General features: G+C 37.7%; 2 protein-coding genes across 2 annotated transcripts; one reads left to right on the top strand and one right to left on the bottom strand.

Annotated features, from left to right (window-relative positions):
• Positions 1–5626: 5626 nt before the first annotated feature.
• Positions 5627–6274, bottom strand: LOC122282213. The gene has a single exon (XM_043094165.1). The coding sequence runs from the start codon at positions 6272–6274 to the stop codon at positions 5627–5629; it is 648 nt and encodes a 215-aa protein (XP_042950099.1).
• Positions 6275–20905: 14631 nt separating this feature from the next.
• Positions 20906–21448, top strand: LOC122282212 (amino acid transporter AVT1J-like). The gene has a single exon (XM_043094164.1). It carries the CDS (start codon positions 20906–20908, stop codon positions 21446–21448), a length of 543 nt encoding a protein of 180 aa, XP_042950098.1.
• The last annotated feature ends 3001 nt before the right edge of the window (positions 21449–24449 follow it).

Below are 24449 nucleotides of genomic sequence, written 5' to 3'. Positions count from 1 at the left end.
GTCACTTTTCCTTCCATATTGGTATATCTCTTCCATTTCCGACCCTCCACACTAATCCTTCCTTCACCAGGTTCCTACTAGACCAAATACTTCTCCACACATACAAGGGAGAACCCTTCAGCTCAGCCTCCATCACATCACAATTCAGGAAGTACTTCTGTTTGAAAACCCTTGAGACTAAGGACAATGGCTCTTTTATCAATCTCCATAGTTGCTTTGCTAAGAGGGCTCTGTTGAAACTATTAAAGTCCCTGAAACCTAACCCACCTTGGTTTTTAACTGTCCCCATACTGCTCTATGACTTCCAATGGATACCCTTTCCTACCTCTTTTTGATTCCACCAGAATTTGGCTCTAATAGCTTCAATTTCTTTTAGTAGCTTTCCAGGCATCTTGAACACACTCATAGCATAGGCTGGGATGGCTTGTAGCACACTTTTAATTAGAATTTCCTTCCCTGCTGAGGATAGAAACTTGTGATTCCAGTTGTTTACCCTCTTCCATATCTTTTCCTGAAGACTTTTGAAGGTGTTGTATTTTGATCTGCCCACAATTGTTGGAAGCCCGAGATACCTGTTATAATTGTTACACCTTGAGCCATTTACCTGTTGCAAAATAAAATTCTTTGTTTCCACCTTTGTATTAGAGCTGAAAAACACACTTGTCTTCTTTTTATTCAGTGTTTGACCTAATGCTTCCTCATACACTGACAAAAGGCCCTTGACCTGGTACCATTCAACCAGCTTAGCTCTACAAAAAATAGCACAGTCATCGGCAAAAAGAAGGTGGTTTATTCTGAGTCCATTCCTTGATACTGCAATCCCTTGATGAGATTTTTCTGTTCAACACTGCTCAAAAGGGAGCTAAGGGCTTCAGCACAAAAAAGGAATAAATAAGGTGACAAGGGGTCACCTTGTCTCAAACCTCTTGTAGGTGTGATTACCTCTCATGGGATCCCATTTATGATGGTGGAGTAAGTGACTGTTCTGACACAGCTCATCAGAAGATTAGTCCACTTCATGCCGAAACCCAACTTAATCAGGATGGCCTCTAAAAAATCCCACTCCACCCTATCATAGGCTTTTGACATATCTAACTTAATGGCTATAGAACCCTCCCTTCCTTTCTTTTTTGAATGCATGGTGTGTAACAGTTCGTATGCCACCATTATATTGTCTGTGATAAGCCTATTGGGTAGAAATGCACTTTGGTTCCATGAAATTACCTTCTCCAAGACACCTATCATTCTATTTGCTAAGACTTTGGAGACTAGCTTGTAAGCAACATTGCATAATGATATAGGTCTGAAATCATGAACTGAAGTTGGCTGGTTTACCTTAGGAATTAAGACTAGATGGGTATGGTTCAATCTCCATGGCATCATCCCTGAACTCAGAAACTCCATTACTGCATTGGACACATCCTGCCCCACAATCTTCCAATGTTCTTAATAGAAACATGCACTATACCCAGCGGGTCCAGGTGACTTAAAAGGAGACATTTGCTTTAGAGCCATTTCTACTTCCTTTGCAGTGAAATTCCTTTCCAGCTTAGATTTCATTTCATCGGTTACCCTTTGTTCTATTCCTTGCAGACACAGATTAATACATGTAGAATCAGGCTGAGTGGACTGATAAACTGACTTGAAATAAGCTTTGAACCCCTCTGCTATAGCATCTCTCTCTATCAATTCAGTCCCATTCATATTCTTCACTCTTCTGATGGCATTTTTCTTTTTTCTTTGGTTAACACATGCATGATAGAATTTAGTGTTTCTGTCTCCTTCTACCAGCTAGTATCTTTTTGCCTTTTGTTTCCACTTTATGTCCTCTTGATTTAATAAATGATTAAGGTCCAATTGAAGCTGTTTTTGCTCTTTTGAATTCTCAGACCTTGCATTCCTTTGTAACGTATTCAGTTGGTGTGTCTTCTCTTTTATAGCCTCTAGCCTTTCTCTATTCAAATTCCTACTCCACTAACTGAGTTTCCTTTGGGTGGCTTCTAACTTCCACATCAACCTTTCCATCCTACTCCTCTCTCCCATATGTTTTCTCCATGCTTCTGCTACAACCTCATTGCAACCCTCCTCATTGTTCCAGCTGGCCTCATATGTGACGCCCCCAAATCCCACGTACGGACACGCGGAAATCGAGACGTCGGGATAATGACAACACGGGTCACCACCCTATCGCCAAGTGCCAAGTGTGTGTACATGCAACAAGTGTGCAAATAAAAACACACAGCGGATAACAAAAGTCTTATAACTAAGTACCATAATTTTTCTTTGTTTAATACAAACCTGATTAAAACATACATAATAAAATATTACAAGTCTCAAATATCATTTCAAAACCAAACTACAAGGTATAAAACTCCAAATCAATACTCCGGCGGAGTTGCCTCCTCGGGCTCTGCCTCCTCCTCCTCCTTGACCTCTGCATCAAAATCTACGGTACCAAAATGGTGCCGTAGGTAAGTAAAGATCCAAACGCCACAAGATAAAAATATATTAAACTCAACAATATGCATGAAAGAATGCAAATGCACATATTCCATAAATCCACATTTTTTCCACGCACGCCAAAAATCTCATTTGGCCCCAAAAACATATTACTTTCTAACTCACATCAAAAGTCTCATTTGGCCCAATTCCAACTCAATTCAATATCCAATTATTCCAAATGCACCATGACCTCCCCTAGGGGTCATCCGCACACCCTGGCTCCCATCGTCACACCATGAGTAACGACCATGCATGTAACTTAGTAACGAGCGATGTCCAGTTCCGCGCTCCGAGCGTACGTAGCCAAGCATGGGAGTCAGTACGAGAGCGTTACCATCCCGTTCGCTCCTGTTGTCGCCTAGCGACAACTCAGGGGACGTCACTCAGTATACTACGCTCCCGAATGACCAAAGGAGCTCCACCGAGATAATGCTCCATCTCGGCTTTGGGTCATGATACATACGCATCCGAAAATCCATTTACATAAATAAAACCAGTTTTTCTCAATTTAATAAATGCACATGAATACATCATGCAATGCACACCTCAAGATACAAATCATCCAACCAATCACAAAATCAATAATAACAAACAACTCTGTCCTCAATCCATCCGACTCCCGACTCCCGACTCCTAGGACTCAGTCCAGAATTAACCAACCAGTCAATGAATTTATTGTAAAAGCAATAATATATTTAAATCTAAAATAGAGTTTGAAAAATACTTACAATGCTATATGATAATTTTTGAAGGATCACAACGTTGCAAACGGCGGAGAAAAAGCAACGTAACAGTGTAAAATACACTGTGGCCGTGGGTTGTAAAATACCCACTTTCGAATGGGGACAAATCAAGACTTGAAATTGATAAGGAATAACCTAGAGATGTTTATGAAGCTAATGAAAGTGAGTTTTGGCTGTGAGTGGCGGTGGAAATGGTAGTGGAAGTGAAAAAATGGCAAATTGGAGTTGAGCTCGTGGGAGCTGCTCCGGCAACGGATTGGGGCTGAAAATGGGTGGGTTAGGACGGTAAGAGGTAGATGATGAAGTGGTGAAGAGATGGTGGCCGGAGGTGGAACGACAACGGTGGAAATGCACAAAAACCGTGTGGCTTGGAGGGGCTCTCGGCGGCAAACGGCGGCTCGGATGGAGGTGAAACTTGGTGGAGTGGTTCACCGGCCGGAGGAAAAATTTTCTGGGTGGGTGGTATAGGCCACGGTGGCCGGACGGTGGTGGTCTAAGCTGAAGAAGCAACCAGCAACAGAGGAGAGAGAGAGAACGTGCAACGTGGAAGAGAAGAAAGGAAGAAAGAAAGAAAAGAAGAAAAAAGAAAAGAAGGAAAAGAAAAAGAAATGGAAAAGAGAAAAAGAAAAAGAGAAAAGAAATGAGGTCCAATCCTCACCTCCAGAGTCCAAAAATTGATCCGACGAAAATAATTTTAAAAACTATAAAATGACTAAAATAAATTTAAATACCACAACAAACTAAAATAAAACCAATTAAAATACAATAAATTAAAATAAAAGGACTAATATTTTAATTAAATTAAAATACTCATTCAGTAAAAATACACGTAAAAACGGGGTATCACATCATACTTGAAGAAATGATGCCATCTTCGAAATGAGCACCTCTCAATACTGCAGTTTAATAGTATTGGGCTGTGATCAGAACGGATGGCTGGGAGTGTCTCAACTGTATGCACCGGGTATTGAGATTTCCACTCAACATAGCTATTGCTCTATCCAGTCTCTCTTTTGTGAAAGATTCATCTTCATGGCAGTTGCTCCAGGTGAATTTGTTTCCAGCCCACCCCAAATCACACAAACTCCCTTCCTCCATCACCTCCCTGAATTTTCTCATAAGATACTCACTCCTAGGATTTCCCCCTTCCTTTTCATCACTGTAAAGAACTTCATTGAAATCCCCTATAGGTCCCCACCCACCAACCTCAGGCTTAAAAGATGATAATAAGCTCCAAGTGTTACTTCTCAAACTTGAAACAGGATGACCATAGAAGCAAGATAGCAACCACCTATTACTGCCTGATTCATCACTTACTCGCACATTAATGTGATGTTGGGAATAGTTGATGAGTCTATCAAATTCTCCTCCTTCCACATGAGCATAAGCCCCCCCTTCTTCCTACTACATCTACAACTACACAGCCTTGAAAGCTGAACCTCTTAGAAATCCTATTTGCTTTTGTATACGATAGCTTGGTCTCCATTAAAAAGACCACCTCGGGCTTCTTTTCCTTTATCAACATACCAAGATATTGAACTGTTTGGGGGTTCCCAAGCCCTCGACAGCTTAGGATCCTCATAACTCCTAGTGGGGTTACCTTGCAGCCTCCACCATATCCACTGAGGGGGCTTCCTCTCCAAGTTTGCCATTCAAAGCACCTAACTTATGCTTTTTCAGGGGGCTAGAGTTTACCAAACTTACCTTGGCTAGGCGTTTTTCCCCTTGGGAATGGGTAACAACAGTTGAGGAGGATGGTTACTTCAGATCTCTTGCTAGCCTCTTCCATCTTCGACCAACTCTTTGACTTTGTGTAACCTGTACAGAACATACAACTCTGTCGATCCCTTTGGCAAGAGAACTAGCCGTTGAGGTTGAAAGCATCTGGCTTATGGGCTTTGGGACCGAGAGGTTTTTTATTGGATCCCCTTCAGGCCCATATTTGTAATCCAGCTTGCTATCCTTTTTCTCAAATAGCTTGTCTTCCTGCCCTTTTCTTTCTCGCTGCTGGCCTACTTTCATTGTATCCCTCATACCAGGTTGGTGCACTTCGACCAAGGTCACCATACCTTCCTTTGACACTGCTGAGGTTCGTACTGTTTCCTTTTCCATTATTCTTCTTCCATTTTTGACCATCACTGGGCACTGTGTGTGGGAGTAGTTGATGATGAGTGCATGTTCCTTCCACTGGCTTGCCGTCCTCCTTCACCGCTTCCCTCGCCACCTTCCACCTCGGCCTGACCACTAATATCTCTTGTGTAAAACTCCTCCCTTCCTCTGTCATGTTTGTAAGAAATTGAGTTTTGCTTGAGAAGCTCTCTGCCCTTAGCCAGGACCCGAACTGAGGCTCCGTCCCTCCCTCCTCTACTTGGTCTACATGCTCAGCCAGGCAACCCATCTCTCCATGAACAATCCATCCGCATTAAGATAGATTCTGGGTAGATTTTCATAAAGCGACCCCTCGGTATAGCCTTCTTCAGGGCTAACTCTAGTTTTACCCTTAGGTACCTTCCCCACCCAGTACCATCTTCTTCTACATCTACCTCTATGACCCTTCCCACTGATTTTCCAATTTGCTTTTCCCATTCCATAGACATGCAACCTAGTGGCAAATTATGGATTTGTAACCAAAAGGTTTCTTTGTCGAAAGCCATATCCCTGAGGCATAACTTCCCCTTGTATGGAACCAGAACGAACAAAGATGAATAAAAAAACCATGGTTTCCCTTCAAGGATTCTGTACATATCTACATGAGTTTCGAAGGAGATTACGAACGTATTCCTTTCCACCTCTTGGAAGACTGCCCTTTTGCTGATTCTCCATATTTTTGCCATGGTGTTACTAATCAACGTTTTGCTTACTGATCGGTCTGGACAAACTTTTCCTATCAGACTCTTTTCTCCCTTATGCTTAATCTCTTCGTTTCCATTTTGCGCTATCTCTACTACTTCTTCTTCCTCCTCAGTTAGTTTGAGCTTTCTCCACTGAGCCATTAGTCCTTCTGTTCTGCTTCGTTCTCCGCTTGCCATGAAATAACCAATGGGACTATAAACTCACCACCTCAGGAGCTTGTCGAAACTCGCTCTAGAGAGGAGATTGCTTCAATCGGATTTCTTTGTTTTTTATGGAAAAAATTTTGAATACTGGATTTTGATGTAAAAGAATTATCAAAGAAATTTTTATAAGGTTTGTATTTTTGTTTTGGCATATATTTCAAGCCTGCCTTGTCAAAAACACATATTTGACTATCAAGAAGTTTTTCAAAATTTCTTTTTTCATTTGTAAAATTTTCAACAATATTTTCTAAATCAGTTATTTTCTTCCTCAACTCAAGATTTTCATCTTTCACAACGATGTTTTCTTTTTTTAAAACATCATTTTCGTTTGTTAAAGAAAAATTTTTCTTATTTTTCTTTTTCAAAGTAGTATACTTGATACCCAATTTTTCAAGTTCTTCATATATTTCTTCTAAAACACTTTGCAATTCTTCATATGAAGGATCTTCAATATTATCAAGATTTGTTACCTCAATGTCATCTTTAGCCATAAGATAAAGATTTGTTGATTCTTCATTGTTTGCTTCACTATCTGAGCTACTTGAATCATCATTTCATGTAACTTTCATTGCTTTCTTACCCTTGCTTCGATATTTCTTTAGCAGAGGATAATTTGGCTTGATATGTCCAGATTTATTGCATTTATAACAAATTAAAGAGTTATTTTTACCTGAATCTTTCTTGGAAAACTTTTTGAAGGATTTCCTCGGATGAGCTTTATTTGTTTTAAGAATCTCTTAATTCTTTTTTTTATCATCACAACTTCTCCATCTTTATCGTCATTTTCCTCATTTTCATCACTTTCACTTTCATGAGAAACAACTTTAAGTGCTAAGCTCTTCTTTGGCTTTCTTTCTTCTTCTCCTCTTTTCAATGTGTACTCATGGGTGGTAAGTGACCTAATGAGTTCATTCACTTTGAGTTTCTTGAGGTTTATAGCTTCAAGAATCGTTGTCACTTTTGATTCACAGTATTTTGGTAGAGAGTTGAGAATTTTTCTTACTATCTCCACCTTGAAATAAATTTTACCGAGAGCTGTCAAACTGTTTATGGTGTTAGTAAAACAAGTGTATATACTAGAAATAGATTCATCATCATTCATCTTAAACATATTGTTGAGGAAAAAATGAGTTAATTGACATATTCTTGCAAAAACCTATGTAAAATAGTATTGTAACAAGTGTTGAAGTGATACACCCTGAAAAGGATTAAAGTGCACTCATCATTGGTCAAGCCAAACAGATTGGGTCGCTCGACCCTCACTCAACATGTTCCTCAAGCGAACTTAGGCAGAGTGGAACGCTTGACCCTCGCTCAACACTGTGCTTGAGTGAACTTAGACAGATTGTGTCACTCAACCATCGCTCGAGTGAACTTAGACAAATTGTGTCGCTCGACCATTGCTCGACACTTCACTCGACCATCACTCGAGCCAATGTTCCAGATCACTTAAACTTTAGGGTTTTGAGAGCCTCCTTTACTTGGGATTATAAATAGAACAACTTCTCTTCTGTTTGAGGTGTGGGGAATCAGAGCAAAAACCCTGAGGTCCTCCAAGAACTTTTTAGAGCAACCTCTCCCCCATTTGGTTGATTCTCTCTTGGATAAATACATCTCCACCGCACCACACTCAAGATCAAACTTCATATGGGTCCATTGAAAATGACATGTTCATTGGCTGGAAGAGTCCAGAGCTGCTGTTGATGCAGAGGTCAAGAGGTTCTCGTGGGAAGCTATAGAAAGGTCGGAGTTCCGACACTAAATACGTGTAGATATCGAGTGGGTCACTCGTGGTGTTGTAAGCTAAGTTTAGCTACTTCAAAGGTTTTGTGAGTGTCTCTAAATTGGTTGTAACAAACTAAATTTTCTATAGTAGATTTGAGGTGGTGTCTTACACCCAGAGTGATTTTAGATTTTGAACATATTTTTCAAATGAGTTTCCACTTCGTGATCAAAATCATGTATTGATTATTTGTGTTATTTGATTCATTTATTAACTGTTTGTTTGACTGTTTTTCAAAAGACTATAAAAATTGGATTACACCTATTCACCCCCTCTAAGTGTAGTGTTGTGTAGAACTATTGTTTTTTCACATTTCATATTCATGAGTAAGAATATAAATTTTTGATTACTTGACTTGCGAAGTTGTTTTATAAGTAACTTTTAAGTTATCTCAAATTTCCTTTGCCTTAGCGCAAGTCATTATTCTATTAAACTCATTTCTATTGAGAGCATTATATAATAAATTCATAGTACTTAAATTCAATGTATAAAGGTTATCGTTTTCACGATCAAACTCTTTTTCTTTCTCTTTGACGTTTATTCCATTAACCACTTTTGTTGGAATATAAGGTCCATTTACAATGTATTTTTAGATTTCTCGACCTTGAGTTTGAAGAAATATTCTCATTCTAACTTTTCAGAATGAATAATTGTCTCCACAAAAGAGTGGGGGCCGACTGCTAGATTGACTTTCACCAAATGAAGCTGCAATATTAGCCATAAGTTCTTGATGCAAAAGATGGTTAATCTTATAACAAAGCCCTTGTTCTGATACCAATTATTGCCCAGATGACTAACACAAGAGGGAAATAAATTGGGCTGTATTTAAAAATTAATAATTATAAATAAAATACACAATATAAAATATAAACAAAATACGAAATAACAATAAATATAAAGAGTAAAGGTTAGAGAGAAGCAAACTCAATATGTTAACAAGGTTTGGCCTCACTGCCTACGTCCTCGCCTCAAGCTACCCCTTGAGGATCCCCAAATTCACTATTCAACCTCCCTCAGGTGGAGATAGAAATTTATTACACCTTTGAACAATACCGTTACAAAAAATCCGTGTAGAACACCCTCTACACTTGCAATCACCTTATATATGTTGATTAAGCTATTCCTTGTGTAGGACACTTTTTACATGCACAAGGGTTATACCCACCTTTTTATTGATACAAGAGCTGATAGTAGGTAGACTATTAGAGAATACTCCTCAATGAGTGAAATAAGAATAATACAGCTCAAACTATATCTCTCTCAAAATGAACAAAGATTAAGGCTCAATGCTTAAAGAAGAGAGATTGAAAGTTTTGAATGAATGTTATAAAACTTGCAATGATATACGTATGCTCTTGGTGTTGTAAATTTGAAGCTCTTAAATGATCTATTTATAGACATATGAGACTTCATATTCAAATTTAAAAAGATTCACATGTCAAAGATAACATCATTTACTTTTTCAAAAAATTCTAATAAAAGTTTCTTGTTTTTCAATTGTCAAAGACAATATCATTCATTTTTCAAAAAATTCAAATAAAAATTTCTTCTTTTTCATTTGTCAAAGATAACATCATTCACTTTTCAAAAAGTTCAAATCTAATTTTTTTACTTTTCGCATATGACAAAAAGAGTACTATTCACTTTTCAAAATTTTCAAACAAAATCATCTACTTTTTGCATAAGTCAAAAAGAGTATCAATCACTTTTGAAAATATTCAAATAAAGCATGCACATGTGAAAGATGACAATCAATCATCTTTAATATTCTTAAAATTTAAACATTTAATCATGTCATGCACATGTGAAAGATGACAATTAATCATCTTTTAAAATTTTTATATTTAATTTTCAAAATATTCATGTACATGTAGAAAATTAATTTTGATGTTTTATGATAAAATATTAATTTTGAGCCTTAATCCTAATTTCAAAATTTTCAAGAGATGTAACAAATTACTCTTTGAGTTTAAATGTGAACTTGTTCCCTTCTTGCTCATGCTTGGTTCCTTGATGTGCTCGACTCCATTATGTAGATAATTTGAGCTTAATACTCCTTTATTCTTTGAATTCATTTGTTATCATTAAAATCAATGTGTAGATGTATAATTACATGAAACTTGAAACTTTGGATTCAACAAAGTTGATAGTTGCACTAATGTAGACCTAGGAGTTAAGTTGTGGGTTGTCTGGGATAGTGGCTTTCAAATGGAGGTATATGGGAGGAGTAAGTAGCATATTTCACTGCTGGTAGGGAAGGATAATTTTTGAATTTTGGTTTCCTTTGTTTATGCAAAATGCTCTCAGTAGGAAAGATGGTAGCTTTGGGAGGTTCTAACGGTGGAGAGGTTATCCATGGTTGATTAGTGGTGACTTTAATATTATAAGAAATGACAATGAGAGAAGAAGGGGTAATCCAAGAGGGGTGTCGGCCATGGAAGATTTTAACACTTTTACTGATAGCTATGGGCTCATGGAATCTTTGCATATAGGAAGACCTTTTTCTTGGTGTAATGGTCATAAGGGAAGGACTTGGAGGTGGGCACGATTGGACCGTACTTTGAATAATGTGTCTTGTTTGGAAGGCTATCTGAATATTTCTATGAAGTATCTAGCCAAGAATTCTTCTGATCATGTGCCTTTAATTATTAGTAGTGAAGCATTAGTAACCAGGTATGGCCCAACTCTAATTAAATTTCAACAAATGTGGACGACGCATGAAGACTTCCTAAGACGTGTTGTGAAAGCATGGGATATGGAGGTGGTGGGTTTGGGTTTATAGAGGTTGGCTACTAAGTTGAAGAAACTTCGAGCTGTGTTGAGAGTGTGGAATAAGGAGGTGTTTGGTTTTACAGAGGTGCAAATTAAGAAACCGGAAGTCAAGATTGCTTTGTTGGATGGTTCTCTTTAGGAGAATTACTTGGAGGGTGTAGAAAGTGATTTGTTGGCTTCTAAACTTAAACTTTTATTTTGGCCCCAAAGGGAAGAGTCTTGTCTTGCTCAACAAGCCAAACAAAAGTGGGTGGAAAATGGGGAGGCCAATGTACAGTTCTATTGTGCTTTAAATGGTAAGAGGCAGAAAATTGTAAAAGAAATGCATTTTAGGAGTGGTAGGCTTCTAGAATCTCCGGAAACCATTCATAATGGGGTGGTTCAATATTTTGAGGTGTTTATGGAGTAAAGACCTAGGGAGTATTTACTGGATTTATCAAACTTAGTGGTACCAGTGGTATTAGATATGGACAATGCTCTTATTTGTCAAATGCCCACACCTTAGGAAATTAAAGAGGTGATTTTCTCTATTCCTGTTAATAGTAGCTTGGGGCCTGATGGGTTTGGTGCTGGCTTTTTTCAAAATTGTTGGGAGATTGTGGTAGCAGATGTGGTGGAAGTAGTTTGGGATTTCTTTTGAGGAAATTCATTTATGAGATTCTACGATGCTTCGTTTATAGTGCTGATTTCCTAAGATGGAAAGACTTACTGGATTTGATAAATTCTGCCTGATTACTCTTTGTTCTATGGTGTACAAGGTATTCTCTAAATTGATGGTTAACCGTTTAGCTTCTACTTTTCCTAAAATTATTTCTCTTGAGTAAGGTGATTTAATCCCTGGGAGAAGCATTTTTGAGAACATTAGCTTTACTCAAGAGATGATCCACAGTATAAATAAGCCTTGTAGGGGAGGGAATGTGATGCTTAAAATTGATATGGTCAAGGCTTATGATAGTGTGGAGTGAGAATTTCTTTTCATGTGTTTAACTCCTTTGGTTTTCCCTGGCTATTTGTCAATTGCTTAGACAATGTGTAACAACCACATCGGTCTCACAGGCTATGAATGGAATGACAAAAGGTTTCTTTAAAAGTGGAAGAGAGTTAAGGTAGGGAGATCCTTTGTCTCCATATCTTTTCATTGTTTTAGAAGAAATTCTGACAAGATTTTTGAAGAAAGAGTTTGACCAGGGTCGGATTGGTGCTTTTTTACAAGCTAGAGGTACTCCTCACATTTCTCACTTACTATATGCATATGATATTGTGATATTTTCTAATGGAAGCAGGTAATCTATAAGGAGGATTATGGAAGTTCTTAATACGTATGAGAAGTAGTCAGGACAGGCTATTAGCAAAGAAGAAGGGCATATTTTTCTGACAAGTTCTGAAAAATCATGCATATTTTTCTCAAAACTTATTCCATCTCACCGAAGAAGGGCATTGCTAAGGCACTCAGGGTTTAGTCAAGGCAACTTTCCCATTAAATATCTTGGGGCCCCTATTGTGTATGGAAGATTGAAGATTAGTTATTTTGAGGAGCTTATTAGCAAAGTAAGGAATAAGATTGGAGGATGGATGCAAAAAGTTCTTTCTAACAACGGCTGAAACAACAACAAATGCATCACCAATTTGCTGAGTAGAGGGCTTGTTTGTATGAATGATTTTTGTCATGTTGATATCTAGGAGTTTTTGACAAAAAAAAAAAAAAAACTATGAAAGCAGGAAAGTGGATCAAGGATCTCGAAAGCACCTTCGAGCTATGTGGGTGCATGGAGGATCAGAAAGTGCTTTATGCTAGTTACTTGTTACAAGAGGAAGCCATTGTCTGGTGCGATACAAGGAGACAACTGATAATCATGGAGTTGGGATTGCTAAAGGCCGTAACTTGGCAGAGATTTAAGGAGTTTGATGACCTTTTCTTCCTCGCCATTGTGAAGCCATAGAAGGCTAGGGAATTCACCAGCTTAATTCAGGGTGGCATGACTGTCGAGCATTATGCCGATTAATTTATCAAGTTGGGGAGTCTTGCCCTCCATCTTATTTTCATGGACGAAATGCGTACAGAGTGATTTCAAGATGGGTTGCAACCATAGATACAAGACTTCTAGAGGCTAGTAGAATTAGCCATAATGACAGGCTTGAAGTGAAGGACATATCTTGAGGAAGAAGTAGTTTTGGGTTCCCTCAAAAGTTTGTGTCTAGATTAGGGACATGTCTGCAAGGAATTTGAGAAATGCGTATGGGAGGTCAAATGCCTATATGCAATTAGTGCAACAGGTCACACAAAGGGGATTACCGTCATACTGCTACCACTTGTTTTAGATGTGGTCAGATTGGGCATTTCACCAAGGAATGCCCCAAATTGGCCCAAGGGGGAAGGACCGTCTTAGTTGGAGGGAGGACAAATCAAAGGCGGATAGTGCAGGTGTGAGTGTATGCCTTGACGCATAGAGAGATTGATGAGGATGCTCCAGAGGCTTAAAGGGTGGCGTCATAACAAATTTGAACCCTTTCGGTTAAGGTTAAGTATGTTTTTAATGATAAGTTATGTTTTTAATGATAAGTTTTGGTCTAAAGAGTTAGAGGATTTGATTGTATCAGGAAGAGTCAGTTGTATAGATACTACGCATGTACCTTATTCGACTTGGGTCCATTCTAGTCATTTATATCTACCTTATTTGCTCGAATTTATAGTTTACAAGTGGTGTTAATGCAACATAGTCTAGCAGTAGCCCTACCCATCGAGGAATTAATAGTATGCACACAAATGGCATTGGGTTGCTCATTGGATCTAGAAGAAAAGTGTTGGAGGCAAATTTGATTATGTTCAACCAACTTGGATTTGACATTATTTTAGGAATGAATTGGTTTTTCTAGCACTACGTAAGCATAAAATTTTAAAGTTGGGTGGTTAGCTTTCAATTGTCTGAAGGAATAGTAATGGAGTATGCAGTTAGAAGGCTTAGGACATTGTTGAAGGTATGATAAGCTAAAGGTGCAACAAAGAAGAGATCCTAAGTTGATGGACATTTGGTGAAGGGTTTGGAAGGTGAAAGAACCCATGCATTTCAGTCTTAGTAGGAATGGCATCCTATTGTATAAAGATTGTAGAGTGATCATTGCAAAACCAAAATCAAGGAAAAGCTAATCATTGAAGCAAATGTAGTACCTTATTCGATACATTTTGGGAGCACAAAGATATATTGAGATCTAAAGAAGGGTTTTTGGTGGGAAAGAATGAAATGGAATATAGCTCAATTTGTTGAGAGGTGTCCCATATGTAGACAAGTGAAAATAGAACATCAAAGGCACCCTCAGAACTTGTTGCCCTTACCAATCCCATAATGGAAATGGGATGATATAGCGATAGATTTCATTGTTGGGCTGCCAATGACTCCAAATGGAAAGAACTTGGTGTGGGTGGTTGTGAATAAATTAACCAACCAAGAGTGCCCATTTCCTTCTAGTTACAAACACGGATATGCTGGGGAAGTTGACTTGATTATATGTTAAGGAGATAGTCAGGCTGCACAGGATACCTCAGACTATAGTATCAGATCAGGACCTAAGACTCACTTCCTATTTATGGAGGAGTTAATCAGTTATGGCCACCAAAATAAGATTTAGCAGTGCTTATCACCCACCGAAGAATGACCAATCAGAATAGACCATTTAGGTTCTGCTTGGCCACTGAGAATTCTCAGATGAGAATTTTGAGTTTTAAGATTAAATATTAAAATATTATATTTTAATATTATTATTGTATTGGGATTTGAAAAAGTTAAGAAAAAGTTAAATTGTTTATTATATTTTGTATGGGGATTTGAGAAAGTTATAATGATGAGATGAGAATTTTATGTTTGGAATGAAAATTTTTTGGGGCCAAGCAGAACCTTAGACTCTAGAGGACATGTTAAGCTCATGTGCTCTAGAATTCGAGAGTGCTTGGGAGAATTAAATACCCCTCATTGAATTTGCCTATAACAATAGTTACCAGGTGACTATATAGATGACTCTATATGAAGCTATGCATAGGAGAAAGTGTATGTAACACCTCATTCCTCTAAGGTTTGTAAAGCTAAAGGAACTAGATGCTAATAACCCAAAAACATACATTTTTTGCACTAGGCATAACAAATCCCAAAAATTTAGAAAATTACTAAATGCTTTACTAAGAATATCTCAAAAATAGACATTTGTTCTCTAGCACTTGCTAAAAGAAAATAGTTTATCATGTGCTATGCCTTGTGAAAACATAAATAATTTGAATGTAAAGATATCGTCAGAATCCTCTCTCAAAGCCTTAAGTCTCATTGTCATTGCCACCTTTTTGGATAGCATCCTCACCACATCATTGTCAAAAGCTTCCTCCTCTGAGGTGGAAAAAATATTAAAAATAACTAAAATGAGTTGAATACTTAGTAAGAACCATATCATGTAGTAAACATAACATATAAACATGATTTTCAGTAAAAAAAATCATCATTCTTTAATAAAAAAAATTACATTTAAGCATACATTAAACGTTTGCCTCATAGTCTAAAAACAATAAAACACTCTTTTCCTCAACCTCAATTATTAATCATTTGTTACCTTCACCTCATCCTTAGTGACACTTTACACATTGTTAAATCCCGTGTATTAGGGTTAGCAACTCTTGTGATCAATGGTTCTTCTTGGAGCAACCAGATAATAATCGAGCCTCAGGAATGGGTCATCACTAGGTGCATTGCTAGTAATGCATTCCTACTTTGCCATCCATCCAAACCTCAAGGTACCATCCTTATCCTCATTTGGCCATTTCATTAACTTCATCAAACACATGCAGTCATACCATTATTTTTATTTTCTTTACATTAACCTTGCCTTACCTGTCATTCTTTAAAATAAATAGTCATACTATATAGTATTCAGTCACACATCAATCATGCAGTTTTTTTGTGCATCATAAATAAGGCTTGTGAAAAGGGGCTATCAATAAGGGCTCATACATACATATATATATATATATAAATATAAATATAAATATATATATATTTATACCTTTGAAAACATTTACTACATATATATATACATACTAAAAGGAGACTTTATAGTTTACCACAAAGCAATGTGTAGAAGAAAGTGATCATAGTCACTTACCTCGGTCCTCAATTTAAGCTAATCATACATTTCTCCAGTTTTTAAATTGAACCAATGGGAAGCAAAGTGTTTATCCTAGGAGGTATTCTAGGGCTTTTGGTTTTACCATGAAATAGAAGAGAATTTTGTGGCCTTGGAGGGGGCCTTATTTAGGGCACATCTAATGGTAGGTAGGCTCTAATATGGGTGTATAAATAATGTTTGGAGGGTGTAGAGTCCAAGGGGTGTGTTAGTCATAGTGCTATGCATTTAGTGGAGTGTTTGAATGTGATTTGGAGTCATAGTTGCCATAGTAGTTATGGTTGTAGTAGGAACATGTGACTTCTAGTTGGAGTAGAACTAGAATTATAGAACTATAGTGCAAGTAGGTTTCGGGTATAAAATATGTGGGCTCACTTTTATGGGTTATATGGGTTTGGCAAGGATAATACTTGGCTTCTTCATCCTTACAAGGGCTTGGGCTAAAGTGCCACATTTTAGATTTAATCCTAATTTACTCTCTAAAAATAAAAACTCTGAATTTAGTGTAAACCCTAACTTTACTAAAAAGAGAAGCCTCAAAAGCTCGAGATGTTACAATGTAGGTATGCCCTTATACTGGGATGAGGTTGGAGAAAGCACATTGGACAAGAACTAATCTAAGAAATGAAGGATCAAGATGGAATCATACAAGATAAGATGACAGTGGCACAAAGTCGACATAAGAGTTATGCTGACACGTGAAGTAGAGACCTGACCTTCGAGGAAGGTGGTTCGATGTATATTAAGGTGTCAACCACGAAGGACATGAAATGATTTGGGAGGAAAGGAAAGTTGAGCCCAAGGTATGTTGGACCATATGAAGTGGTAGAAGAGATAGGCCTAGTGGCCTATAGAGTTGCCCTACCGGACGAATTTGGAGATGTACACAACATATTCCATTTATCAACTTTGAGAAAAGGTTTCAAGAAGTAGGAATCTCGAATAATAAAGACGTGTGAGATTCAGCTTCAACCAAGTCTTACCTATGAAGAAACGTTGGTACAAATTCAAGATTGGAAGGAATAGAATTTAAGGTCCAAGACAATACCCTTGGTTAAGGTATTGTGAGGAAGCTTGGAAGCCCAAGGGATCACTTGCAAAAGTGAAAGCATTATGAGGGAATGGTTTCCCTATTTATTTGGGTTCCAGTAACTTGGTAGTTATGTGTAATAAATAGGGAACGATTTTCCAAGAGGATTGCATGCAAAGCCATTCTGCCACCAAAAGTAATTAGACGATTCATTCAAGAAAGGCGTGAAGTAGCATAGATATGAGAGGAACAACAATGAGCTGAGGAAGAACACCAATGAGCAATAGCTAGAATTTGTGAGACATCACAACAAAGTCCTGGACAGCTGCAATGGTATCATGTTCATCCAGCTGACTTGAGCCCATGAAGTAAGGCTTGCAGCATAGGAATGAGCCTTCAAGGGGAAGGCAGAGTCTAGTAGGGCGGTGGAAGCCAGAGTGAGATGCACAAGAAGGAGGCAACAAGAACAAGGGAAGGAGAACTAGTGGAAGGACCTCCGAACCCTCCAGATGAAGAATTAGATCCAGATGCATTCGTGAATGCCAATTTTATTTAGAGGACAAACAATTTCACCATTACTCATAGGCAACCATGTCCAAGGGATCAAACATACCCCCTACCTATGAAGCCCGGTTCTCAATCAAATCCAGGGCCTTAGAAGGAAGCCAGTCCATCCAAAAACGATCATCATTTTGCTAGAAAGAAAACCCTAAACGCCCTCTTTTCCCTTTCTTTTCTTCTTCTCCTCTCTCCCTCCCAGAGTGCCATCTTCTCTCTCCCTCTGTGAAACATCGCAACAAAGTCCTGGACTATTGCAATAGAGTCTTGTTCACCTGACTAGCTAGACCCCATGAAGTGAGACTCGTGGGATGGGAATAATACTCCTAGGGGAAGGCATAGTCTAGTAGGGTGGTGGAAGGAAAAGTGAGATGCCCAAGAAGGAGGTGATAAGAACAAGGGAAGAAAAACTAGTAGAAGGACCTCAAAACTTGCCAGATGAAGGATTGGATCTAGATGCTTTTGTGAATTCCTATTTTGACTCAGATAGTGAACAATTTCACTACTACTCATATACCATCACCTCCGAGGGATCAGACATGCCCCCACTTGTGAGGCCTGTCACGTAATCAAACCCAAGGTTAGAAGGAAGCCTCACCAACCCTAGAAAATGACACTGTTTTGCCAAAAAGAAAACCCTAAATACCCCCTTTTCCCCCTTCTTTTCTTCTTCTCTCTCCTTTCTTGGAGTGCTCTTTACCATTCTCTCCTGTTTGCCCCCCTTTTGCACCATCCATGATTGGTAGTCTCTTAGCTCCTGTATGCTAGTTTGCACACCAATCTTACACACCCACATGTATGCAAAACCTTAGCCCCTCTTCTGCTGCCTGGCCGCCATCCACCACCACTAACCATAGTTAAGGACTGTGCTACCCATGACGAGCTTCTTAGCCTATAAATAGGTCAAGATCCCTCTCCCCTCCGCCATCTCCCTCATCCTTTCCTCGGCCTTTGACTTCTCTCTCTGATCTCTCTATCTCTTCGTCTCTCTTTCTCAATTTTTGTTTTAGTTAGGGTTCTGCTGTCATGGTCCACCACACTTTGACATCCACCATTGTAGATCTCCATCCCCATCTCGTGCTGACCATCACCCATTCTTTCCCTCCTTGTCTCTTAGTAAGTTTGACACTTTGGGTTCAAGAAACCCTAGTCTCCGCTGTCACCCCTTTCCACCATGGGCTCCCCTCCCTTTTGAGCTCATTGTCCCTCTCAAATCTCCCTCCTCCCTCTCTAACGCTCTCTTCCTCTCTTATTTCCCTCTTTGTTTCATCTCCATTGTGAGCACTGCCGCTACGGTCCTCCATGCCTTGGCCTCATACGTCGCCAAAAACACCTTCGCCACCCTCTATCTTTTTCCCCACACAATCGTAACCCAAACCTCATCCAACCAACACCATCACCACAGGCCAGCTAGGCCCTATCCCCTTTGCCACTTTCCGCTTCCTCTTTGTGTTTCTTAGTCCCTATAATGTACTATATGTCCCACTTCCCTCTTTGACCCTTAGCATTCTCTTCTTGAGAGTTTACATTGTTGACCACCCAATTATCACAATCCCTCCCACACGACTACTGTCTTAGCCACATGAACATAGCAATGTTTCAGAATCATAATCTTTGCTTTGAAAAGCAATAATGCAGTTTTCACAAACCACCCACACCCTCGGACCCACTGCCCAGCAACACCACCACTTGCATGACCATTACGTCACTTGCTAATGGGAACACCTCGACAAGCTACAGAACTGGGATGCTTTGATCATTCTGATAATTTTACCTGTACACAATAATTGGTTCTCAAAATATCCTTGAAATATTTCTTGTTGGAATTGTGAAATTGTGACCTTGGCTTGGTTGTTTTGATATGTGTAGTTATGCGAAGTGTTGGGGTTGAATTGTAGCTCTGGTTGAGAATTTTTAAGGTGGTTGAGGGTCCTTGTGAACTGTTGGGCTTGAAGATGCTGTTTAAAATATTATATTTTTCATAACAAATATTGTTGTTGTTATATCACTCCTCATGTATTAACTGCTGTATTTTTGGTTGCATTATAATTGATACCTGTTGCTAATAATCATGCCATTGAACTATGATTTTATGTGTAAGCAAAAATTTGTAAAATTCTTGGACTTAGTGTCAATGGATTTGTTTGTGTGCATGTGTTTCACGACCCCAATTCGAGATTTGGCATTATCTCAATAGAGCTCATTTGGTCACACGGGAGAATATAAAACTAAGTGGTGTCCCTAGGGTTGTCACCGGGTGACAATGGGCTTGGGTGAGATGGTAATCCTCTTGGGTCAACGCCGTTGCCTCAAGATTAATGGAGGTTAGATAATGTTTGGTCATGAATGCATTGGGTGTAAAACTAGGCATCGCTTGTTATGAAGTCAAATACATAGTCATTATCAGTGGTGTAAAAGGAGCCAGAGTGTGCAATGGTCCATAACGACCATTTGCACACCTCAATAAAATGGATGATTTAACAAAAAGTGATTTTTGGGGTGTGTAATCTCTTATGTGAATGATTGGTGCATACTTGAGATCAATAAATTGCAAACTGTCAAGCATTATATTTTCTTAGTATTTCTTTGTTTGCATGAATTTCTTTTCCACCTATATATGTTTCTAGCATTAGTTTTATTTACCACATACAGAGATTTGTAAAATCTTACCTTAGTGGTCCCACATATGTTTCCACCTCGTGTAACTGTATATTTTGATACAAAGGATGGGTACTTGTATGGAGGTCCGGCACCACCTGATGAGTGAAGATTGAGATTATTTTTCCTATGTATTTAAGTGTTATTCTTGGATTTGGATTAATAATGGATCACATTTCCATGCGAGAAAGATATAATTTCAGTAAGGTATTCAAATTACCCAAACTCAATTATATGCAATTTTTAGTATATGTTAAATGTAACTCTCCTTGTAGTAATTTATCTTTTCAAACTATTTTATGTTTTTCTATTTGATCTTTTATACATGTATTTTAGTACCACTCGTGACATATATGTCACATGCACAAAGCGTTGCTAAAAATTGATCGCGTTCGAACGTTCAACAGTTTAGTTATTTATTTCAGGCCATCTAACTAGTTTAAGGTTGTCCTTCCCTCTTTACAGTTTGCAGGTTTTATTGTACGTCATCATCTGCAAACACTTTAATCTTTAGTTATTTATTGCAGCCATCTAACAGCTGTAAGCTGGTTGTCCTTCTCTCTTTACTGTTTTGCAGGTTTTATTGTCTAGTTACATGTTTTACAGCTGTAAGCAGGTTTTATAGTCTCACAACCTAACTTACATGCTAACAGCTGTTGTGGGGTATCTCATGTATGGAGAATACGTAGAATCACAAATAACTCTGAATCTAACAGCTGTTGTGGGGTATCTCATGTATGGAGAATACGTAGAATCACAAATAACTCTGAATCTACCAAGTGGAGAAGTTGGTGCAAAAGTGGCTAAATATTCCACTTTGCTGATTCCAATTACAAAGTATGCATTAGTGATAACCCCAGTTGCAACTGCCTTTGAACGTGAGCTATCTACAAATTACAAGCATTGGAGACCTTTACGAATGATTATCCGAATCGTATTGCTTACAAGCACAGCAATTGTGGCACATGTATTTCCATATTTTGAGAACCTCATGGCCATCATTGGTTCTATATTTGTTGTGGCCGCTTCATTTGTACTCCCATGCTTGTGCTATTTGAAGATTGCTGTTTCACTCAATGGTTGGAGAAGTAAGTTTATGGGTGTTGTAGCAATAATAGTATTTGGAAGTGTAGCAGGAATTTTAGGGACCTATTTAGCCTTTGTTGACCTTTTACAAAATGTTTAGATCATATTCTGAAGTTTGTATTTTCTTTTCATATGCATCAATATGTCCAGTCATGCATGCATCCTCCTATTATTGTATGAGGAAAACAAGAATTTGATGAATTCTTGAACTATCACTTTTTTGTAGTATGTAATACAAACTATAAAATAAAATGGCAATTGCAAGTTTTGGTAGATTAATGTTAATTTCCAGTTTAGGTAGTCATGTAGTCTTGTCACTTTACGAATCGTCCACGCCCAACCAATGGGTTTGGCTGATTGCATTTCAAAAGCTCATTCATTATGCTCAATTCAAGCACTCGAACCTTTGTCTTTCTTGAAAACCTTGTTCTCTCATAAGCCATTTAAATTTTTCAATATGTAAACCATAACATGGAAAATAGAGTAAAAACAAAAAGAAAAAGCTGGGAAATAGTTAGGTATGGACAAAATTAGTTTATCAACGCTTCTAATCGATGGTAAGATGCATATACATATTCACAATTAATGTATCGTACGTGTCGTGTAAAAAAAATTCAACTATAGTTGGTCAATGAGCTTTCGTTAATTATGACTATGCTAACTACTCGAAATTATCGTTGAACCATATTGTTTGCGTTAACGTCGTCTTTCGTAATTAAGCTAGAATATTGTATATTTTATATATTTAAAATTAATATATTTTATTTATTTTATTACATTATTATTAGTTTTATATAAAAAAATATTAAAATAAATAAATTTGAATTGTGATTTAAATTAGTTAGTAACATAATTTATTCTTAATTTTAAAACTTATGATTTAATTGAATAATTTATTTTTATATATATAACATATATATATTATATATATATATTTTATTTTATTTATTTTTATATATAGTAGTCAAAAGAAATGGAAAATTTAAAAGTTATTAAAAGTTATAAGCTGAGACCGGAAGACTTTTCTTTTGCTTTTTGGGTCATTCATGCCCCAGAAGGAAAAGAGGGTTGGGGGCAACATATATAATAATATATGCATTTACATGCATTTATTCAAAGGGTGCCGCACACTTTTATTTTGGCTGGGGGCATTTTCAACACGACAACACTTTTATTTTTTCTGTGCCGCGCACTTATATTTTCTTTGGGCATTTAATTCAAGCGGCACACCTTCTTTTCGTTCATCAAGTTAGTTCGCCGCACATAATTTTATCTCTTGGGGCATTACTTATTCACGCTGCAGACATATTTTCTTTAGATGGAATTCACGCTGCATGAGACCTGTTATTTATTCTTTTCTTTTCATTGAGAAAGTGCAGCACCGTTGAAAAGCTTATTGAGAGGTCAAATTGTTGTTACGATCTAATCTCTTTCATTACTTTTAATCTTTATTTCCATCTATTTAGTTTACTCTTTTCATTTCTTATTTTTTATTTAATTTTAATTTAAAGTTTATGGTGTATTTTGATATTTTTAGCTTAAAAGTTTGGATATTTTATTTACTGTTTATTTTATTTTATATCAGTTATTTTTTTCTTGTTTCTTTAAGCTTCCATTAAATATACATTACAATTACATTTTAAATTGATTAAAGGTTAATTAAAACTTAAATAAATTCAGTTTTATTATTTAATTTTTAGATTAATTAAAATTATTTAGCGTAGTTGAGTCCTTAATTGTTAATTTTAATTTGTTAGTTTTTTACATTCCATTTCGACACTAAAAAATCTAAAAATATGAATCTAGTCTATAACTATTTTTTTTCTGTTGCACTCTTCCATTCATTATACGTACCACCACTTTTGTTTGTGAAACTTTTACCATTTTATACGAGTTTGGATTTAAACAACTTTTTCCGAAGAGACGATCTAGGAATTTTATTCCTAATTATTACATGATATCTTCCTGCACTTGGGATAGCCTTTTGTGCTACTCATTTTTGAGTGAGTCATTTCGCACACTTATGGACCAGACTCTTAGCAACTCGAGTTTTCGATCTTGGGCCTGCGAACATAAAGAAAATACCGCGAGACATCAAGCGACAACAGTTGCATAAAGATGTGAAAGAAAAGGAATGAAGAAATTTCCATCGAGTTAGTCCATTTGGTGGGGTAACTGTAAGGGAATTTTTTCCTCGAGTTAGAGGCCCAAAGTGTAGGCCCAAATACGAGGGGGGCCAATGTCAGCCGGGCAACGCATTGGCCCATCAAAGGACCCCGACCTCGGAGCAGAGGTCAGCCTACGACTTCGAAAGTGTGGGAAACCCCCCATAACCTAAAGAAAGGGGGAACACGCCACCTTGGCATCCCTCTACAGAGCCTAGTCTCATGTAGCTTTGAGCAGATAGGTGGGTACAAATCACAGGGAGCCCTTGATCCTCTGACAGATAAGGAAAGAAGAGTTTGACGGCGTGTACTTGTAAGATAAACAGGATAGGGAGCCACGCCTAATTAATTACGCCACCCTAGAAGTCACGCTACATTAAAGAAATTTAACTAAAGGAACTACTGATGGGACACATCTCCCTGACACAGGGCATGGGCAGTTGACCCCAAAAATCGGGTATAAATGGCAATCCATAGGTACTAGCTAGTACAATTTCGAACTCTATATTCACTTGCATAGAACTAAGACGATATTGACTTTGGCATCGGAGACTTCCCAGTCTCCACCAAGGCCCTTGTCTCGAGGTATTTTCTTTGTGTTCGCAGGCCCAAGATCGAAGACTCGAGTTGTTGAGAGCCTGGTCCATAGGTGTGCGAAATGACTCACTCAAAAATGAGTAGCACAAAGGCTATCCCAAGTGCAGGAGGATGTCATGTAATAATTAGGAATAAAATTTCTAAATCCTCTCATCGGGAAAAATTGTTTAAATTCAAACTCGTATAAAATGGTAAAAATTTTCACAAACAAAAGCGGTGGTATGTATAATGAATGGAAGAGTGTAACGGAAAAAAAAAAAAAAAAACAATAATCATAGACTAGCTTAATATTTTTAGATTTTTTAGTATCGAAATGGAATGTAAAAGATTAACAAATTG

The sequence above is a fragment of the Carya illinoinensis genome, chromosome 11 (assembly GCF_018687715.1).
Source record: "Carya illinoinensis cultivar Pawnee chromosome 11, C.illinoinensisPawnee_v1, whole genome shotgun sequence".
In the NCBI taxonomy this organism is placed as follows: domain Eukaryota; kingdom Viridiplantae; phylum Streptophyta; class Magnoliopsida; order Fagales; family Juglandaceae; genus Carya; species Carya illinoinensis.
The sequence above is the reverse complement of the archived record's forward strand: the minus strand, read 5'-3'. Positions and strand labels throughout refer to the sequence as shown.

What these genes read in the sequence shown, in the direction of transcription:
- LOC122282213 (XM_043094165.1), bottom strand. Translation starts at nt 6,274, where the DNA reads ATGGCAAGCGGAGAACGAAGCAGAACAGAAGGACTAATGGCTCAGTGG.
- LOC122282212 (XM_043094164.1), top strand. Translation starts at nt 20,906, where the DNA reads ATGCTAACAGCTGTTGTGGGGTATCTCATGTATGGAGAATACGTAGAA.